This window comes from Hyalella azteca, unplaced genomic scaffold, assembly GCF_000764305.2.
Source record: "Hyalella azteca isolate HAZT.00-mixed unplaced genomic scaffold, Hazt_2.0.2 contig4775, whole genome shotgun sequence".
In the NCBI taxonomy this organism is placed as follows: Eukaryota; Metazoa; Arthropoda; class Malacostraca; order Amphipoda; family Hyalellidae; genus Hyalella; species Hyalella azteca.
In genome coordinates this window covers 7,910-14,229 of record NW_025934986.1, presented here as the reverse complement: position 1 = coordinate 14,229, position 6,320 = coordinate 7,910, and the positions used below count along the sequence as shown (strand labels likewise).

General features: G+C 40.6%; 1 protein-coding gene across 1 annotated transcript; it reads left to right on the top strand.

Annotated features, from left to right (window-relative positions):
* Positions 1-1,924: 1,924 nt before the first annotated feature.
* Positions 1,925-4,806, top strand: LOC108674869 (secretory phospholipase A2 receptor; the record flags this gene model as incomplete). Its single annotated transcript, XM_018162854.1, has 6 exons — positions 1,925-2,104; positions 2,495-2,604; positions 2,879-3,008; positions 3,258-3,434; positions 3,966-4,081; positions 4,437-4,806. Coding segments are annotated over 6 exons (854 nt in total), but the record flags the coding sequence as incomplete, so codon positions are not given.
* Between the last annotated feature and the right edge of the window lie 1,514 nt (positions 4,807-6,320).

The window sequence follows — 6,320 nt, the reverse complement described above, 5'->3', positions numbered from 1 at the left end:
CTTGCAGCCAATGCGGTTAAGTTAGGTCCGCTCAGATTTGTTTTAGCGGATAAAGGTTGCAGCTCGTATAGGTTAGGCCTGAAAAGGTTAGGCCAGAGGAGGTTTGGCCAATGCAGTATGGCCATGTTTACCTTTGGCAAGCTTATTTTGTGGCTGTGGACATCCAGCGCTATGGCTTTGAGCACTTGATTTCATAGGCCGTTATGCACTCTAGCGTTCTTACCAATGGAAAGGAATATGAACCTAAGTGTGAAGTTTGGCAAAGCTGGCCTCCGGCATGCGCCCCGAATAGGGATAGGGATGTGTTGTCTTCTAAGTCGTTATACAAGAAATAAGGATGGCTCAGCTGCTAAACTGCTGCGTGTGCTCGAAATTATATAAAAAAATTAAAGCTTTATTTAATAAAGAAATTCAATCAGAATTATTAAACTGGAAGTCCGGTGACAAATGGTTTAGGGAGTTAATTCTATACATCGCCGAGTTACCAGAACTAAGTGAAAGTAGGAAGATACCTTAAGTTTTCTACAGTGAAGGATATTTGGTACAAGGCATATTAAATATCATCCAGTATCTCGTTATTCCTTGAAATTTCTGATTAAGTAGAAATTTACTCAATCGCCTCAGCATGAGATGTCTTGGAACTACTTTACCGTAGATTGAGTGAAAGTTCCTGCGAATCATAGTTTTGTAATCGTGAATTGCGATCATCGCCATCTGGTGAATTTGAGCGCCTTTCCCATGCACATCGACGAGGCGATATGCAAACCAACGTCATGCATCCTAACGTGGCTTCATCATAAGAGCTTCCGTGACGTGGTCTCACCATAAGAGCTTCAGTGACGTGGTCTCATTATATTGCCGCAAAGACGTGGTCTCATCATATGAGCTTCAGTGACATGTTCTTATCATAAAAGCTGCAGTGACGTGGTGTATTCATAAGATCTTCAGTGATGTGTTCTCATCATAAAAGCTGCAGTGACGTTGTCTCGTCATTGGAGTTGCAATGCGTGGTCACCCTTTATCCTGTCTCTTATACACATCTAGATGTGTATAAGAGACAGCTGCTGNTCGGACCAGCATATGCTTCAGTTTCAATTAAAATTTTGTTTTAAAATAATTTTCTACTTTTTGAAATAATTTATCTGATCGATAAAAACAAAGTTTGTGCGCCAAACATAGCTATGTTTTTGTAATCTCAATCGTAAAATTGAAAAGTTTTTCAATATTCATACAGCGCTTAGTTGTTAAAAATAGTAGTATGTAAGTCGAGCCTTTTATGCTGAAAATATGCACTTTTAAGATTATTCCATTAGGGGTGACTTCTGACGGATGTCTGTGCTTGTCAGAAGTCCTATGGGATTTCGCGCTCCTAGGGGTATTATCCCTGAGAGCTCCACCGCTGATATCGCGGTGTCTGACAGTTGGTCTCAGTTGCGGGGTCAAGTTATTAAGTAGGTAGGACTCCTTACATATTCCTTCTCTGTCTCTCTCGTGCGGACGGCCGACGTCCTGTGCAAGCGACCTCTTGTTCGAGTATCTTCGTTTCTGTTGCTTTTCATCTGTCCCGCCTTGTCACTTCGTCTCTTTGAGATGCTCACGCTGCTTCTTTCGAGCCAGCTTCAGCGGGTTGGATATTTGAGATCTTTCGCCCCTTGTGAGCTATGATAAATTTTAGTCTTTGAATGATTGAGACCTTCCGCCTTGCTGACGTTGTTATCTTTTGACCTCCGGTGCGAAATAGCCTGATAGCTGACGCGCTAGCAATCCGTTCTTCTACTACTACACTCAATTGATCTATCAGCGCATTTTACAGGCAATCATTTGATCGTTAAGATATAATTATGCCCACTCAATTCATCATCCCAGCTAAACCAATCGATTAAATGGATTTGTTTATGTATATGAACTAAATCGATAATTTCAGCGCATGCACTGAATTGCCCTGAGAATTACGATGACATCGGGAGCGGCTGCGTGCTCGCCCCCACCGAGTGGTTGACCGCGCTCGAGGCCCAGGTTCAGTGCCGCGAATTGCACGGGGAACTCGCCACCCTCGACCGCTGCGACTTTTTCACGGACGCTGTGCACTACCTTGAAGAAACAGGTGAAGATAAGCTTTAATTGAAAATGGTTCGAGGGTTCAATGTACGTTAAAGGGTTTAGTGTATGTTACTATGGAATAACCTCCGTTATATCTTCGACTTTGTACCATGTGATTCCCAAAGTTGCATTGCGCGATTTTCCTCTTTCCTAAGTATCAATTCCACCAATAAATTCAATATTTCCCACAATGCTCTCAATCATGTAATAATTTATTAAATTTGTTTAATAATAATCTTTGAACCTAAGGTACCAAATAACATTTCTTTTGATCTCTGTAGGCGAAGGTTTCATTGCATATCACCATTTCTCGCGGTATAGAGTATGAACCATACCGTAGCATATCCTAAATAAGAACTGTTTTCTGATAGAATTTGTTTTGCAACCGATGCAGGCGGGATGAACGATAGTTTCTGGATCGGTGGAAGGTACTCAGTGACCCGCGATGAATGGCATTGGAGGGACGGTTCTGTTATAGCCATGGGGGCACCCTTCTGGGGAACGGTGAGTAGATTGCATTAGATTATGATAATGCAAGTTCAACATTGGTTCATAAAATTATGTTTTACCTACAGTTGTTTAAATATACGCTTCTAGACTGATTAGAGTTGGTCTGATCAACTTTGATCTATAGATAAGAAATGGTACGTATTTGCATACTTAATATAGTCGGCTAACCGTTGACCTGGGATTGGTCGATGTTGCGTAATTTCATCAAAATTGACTAGCAGGATTACGGAATACGTCAGTAACAAAACATCTTCTTTTTTGTTAACAGGCTGGCGGAGGCACGTGGGAGCCTTGGGGAGGTCAGTGCACTGGGATTTTCTATGGAGATAATCCCTACATGGGGGCGTATGATTGCTCATGGGAGTTTCATCACATCTGTGAAGGGCCACCAACAGCAGGTGAGAGGCTATATATTAAAGGAAATATATGGAAAAGAGAGGAAATATATTAAATTATCTATTTATTCGATGAGCTTACATCGAAATGAAAAAAAATATAAAAAACCGTGCCCATATGATAGAGATATGGAAAAATTTTGTGTTCAATATAAATTAATATTATTTACCCTAAATCTGCATTTTAGACCAGCAGCTTTAAGATCTTAATATTTAAATTATGAAAATTAAATGACTTTCATGCTCTTCCAGAGGGCCATTGCAACCTCCCTTACACGGCGGTAGGAAGTCAGTGCCTGAGCTTTGAAAGCTCAGCCAGGCAGTCATGGGAGGCGTCGAGAAATATCTGCCAGGAGGATGGTGGCGATCTGGTCACATTCGATAACTGCGAGCAGTTCGGAGTAGTGGCTAATTACATCCTCGAACAAGGTTAATAAGCGTTCAATATCCGATCGACCAAGCAGATAAATTCAGCTGATATATTAGTGGCCATGGAAGATGTCTCTGGACATTATTGGTCAAATGCTCTCGCTGTAGTTTCCAGAGTAAAGGTTCACAACTCGTTCTATGGTATCTAACTATCTATAGTCGGTTTACAAAAGATAACATCCAAAGTGAAGCTATTGTTTCAAAAAGCATGGTGTATGCTAACATAATCGAACAATATATTTCTTCTCAGGACTAGAATGTTTCTTTATATTTCGGTAAGGGAAACTACAGTATCCAAATTCGATTAAACCAATGTAGAAAATGAGGTTAACTTGCTTTTTAGTTGGGGCATTATTTTGAAACTGGCAACTAACATTGAATAATAAAATCATTATTCAGGCACAAACAAAAAATATGAATAATAAAAAAATATCAATACAAATGCAACAATAAAATTCCTCTCAATTAGACGCTTCGCTAATTCCTACATATTAACCAGAAACATGAACAAAAATCAAACAACTTTGCCAGATTTGCAGCACATTACCAACTACTGGGTCGGTGGCTACCTTGAAACCTGGTACACGGAGGACTGGTTTTGGGTCGACAATTCCTCGATTCCAATGGGACTTCCTTATTGGGGTCAGGTAAGATGGCTAATCAAAATTATCCTGCAAATTATGACGAAAAAGAAGAAAAATGTCATAGGCCCTCTGAGATCTTCCATAAAAATACATCAAATTAAGATTTACGTACTCAACCATGAACCGGGGTACAACCATTCTGCTTTCATTAATGAATAACGATCAAATTACCCATAATTTCGTGAATTTCCTGTTATACTCAATCAATACGACGCCATTAGTAACCATTACGACGATTCTGCCCTAACAGATGGGAGGCTCTGTCTTTACCTATTTCTTTAAAAAGGCGGATGACGAAATATTATTTCTCGTTTATCAATATGCCCGTCAAATTGACTGATATTATTCACTTGACTAGTACTACCCCGGAAAATTGCTCCCCGACAACTCAGCAGCCGAGCGGTGTCTGGAACTCGGTTATGAATGTCGGCATCGGTTCAACGACCGTGACTGCCTGGACTTCCGCCGGCCGCTCTGCATGGCATCTCCAGTTGAATGACAACTTAGTGGCATGAATCACATTTTCATAGCACAATCAGTTTTCAAGGTAAAACCTTTCGGAGAATGCCATACCGAATACCAGAGAATACCAATACCATAATATTTGAACATGTTATCTCGAGACCGCGGGTGAAGGTAAGAAAAAATTAACACGGAACCGCTCATCTTTGCTTTCGATATAATGCTGACATTAAATTAATACTATATGAAAGCAGGTAATTCAAATTTAATTACATGCCCAAAGTTGAAAATTTCTACAGCAGCCAAAATCTTGAACACACAAATGCGTGATCATGATGAATGTCGCCTGCCGACGAGAACTTGAGAAGTACCTATTGCAACGAACTGATCAAATAACAACTGATTTAGAGCATATTCCGCATGAAATCTTCTCTTATTGTCGAAAAAAGAACTTGCATCGTATGATTGCTGCGTTTTGAAAGAAGTGATGGTGAAAGATGCACCATACAACTACATCTTATCAATAAAATACTCGTGGGAAAAACTTAACAAATTTTATTATGACAAATACGTCATAATTTAAGGAAATTGTTTAAAGCTCTCTGAATGAGACAAAACTATAATAGTACCTTTTCGATAAGCATTGAGCAATGAGCACTCTTCACTAGGTACTGATCGAGTCACGGTTCGATCTAAACTGGCGCCTTTGCTGCAACGATTAATGCTCTGTCAGGATGGGGGGTGCGGGAGGTAGACCCCATGCACATACCCGCATACCCCCGTATGGCGGGAACTTCTATTGTTCGTGCGTTTACCTTGTTCAGACTCTGACCAGCCCCATCATGCGGTAGCGTCATCAGCGTTTGACCAGGGGCATCGTGACGAAGCTTGACCAGCTGCTCTTTTTAATCATATTACGCAGATTTGGCCTACCGGGCAATTAACCTCCAAAAGAGGCTGGTAAATAGAAGCAAAACACCCTACGTGGCCGACTTGCTCCTAATTCACCCCTAATCCGAATATAGTTCCTCTAAAACGACCTTAATCGGCACGAAAATTTTGACAGGGATTATGGGGCTGGTCAGAGACTAAACAGGGTAAACGCACGAACCATGACCCTCTCCCGTACTACAAATGGCATCGATGAACGTACACGCGTACGTTTGCTATGTAATACGACGGAACGAAAGGAGAGTTGACTCTAACTTGACATATAGCATGGTGAATTTAGTCTATGATGAACAAACCCATGCACCTACTGTTCAAGACGTCTATTTTTAACCTGACACTTCTGCATATTACACCAACTTCTGATCACATAAGTCACATCATCGAATGTAAAGAATAAATTGTTACAGATACTCAAGCAAATTAGGAAATTTATAACCATTTCTACTCCATGAATATGATGAATAACACAGAAAAAAACGCAAATCAATTCTCTTTCACCCAATCTATTGACTTCAGTGAATTTTTGCAGAGATTCCCCGAGGTCGCTTAATACACCGGAATTAATGTTGCAGGAGTTATTAACTAGAAGATTTAATCAATTCGATGAATGTAAGAAACAAAGGTGAATTTGCATTACGTGTTCTCACACATGTGTGCGCAGCATGTGCTCCAATACGCAAACCATATTCTACTCGATAATTGAACATGCAATAACGCTCAAGGTCCAACTGGAAAGGTTTAAATGCTTCTTTGATTCAAGTGCTTTCAGTCTTACTGCTTGCAAGTTCCCACCATGCGGGGGTATGCGGGGTTCTACCTCCCGCACCCC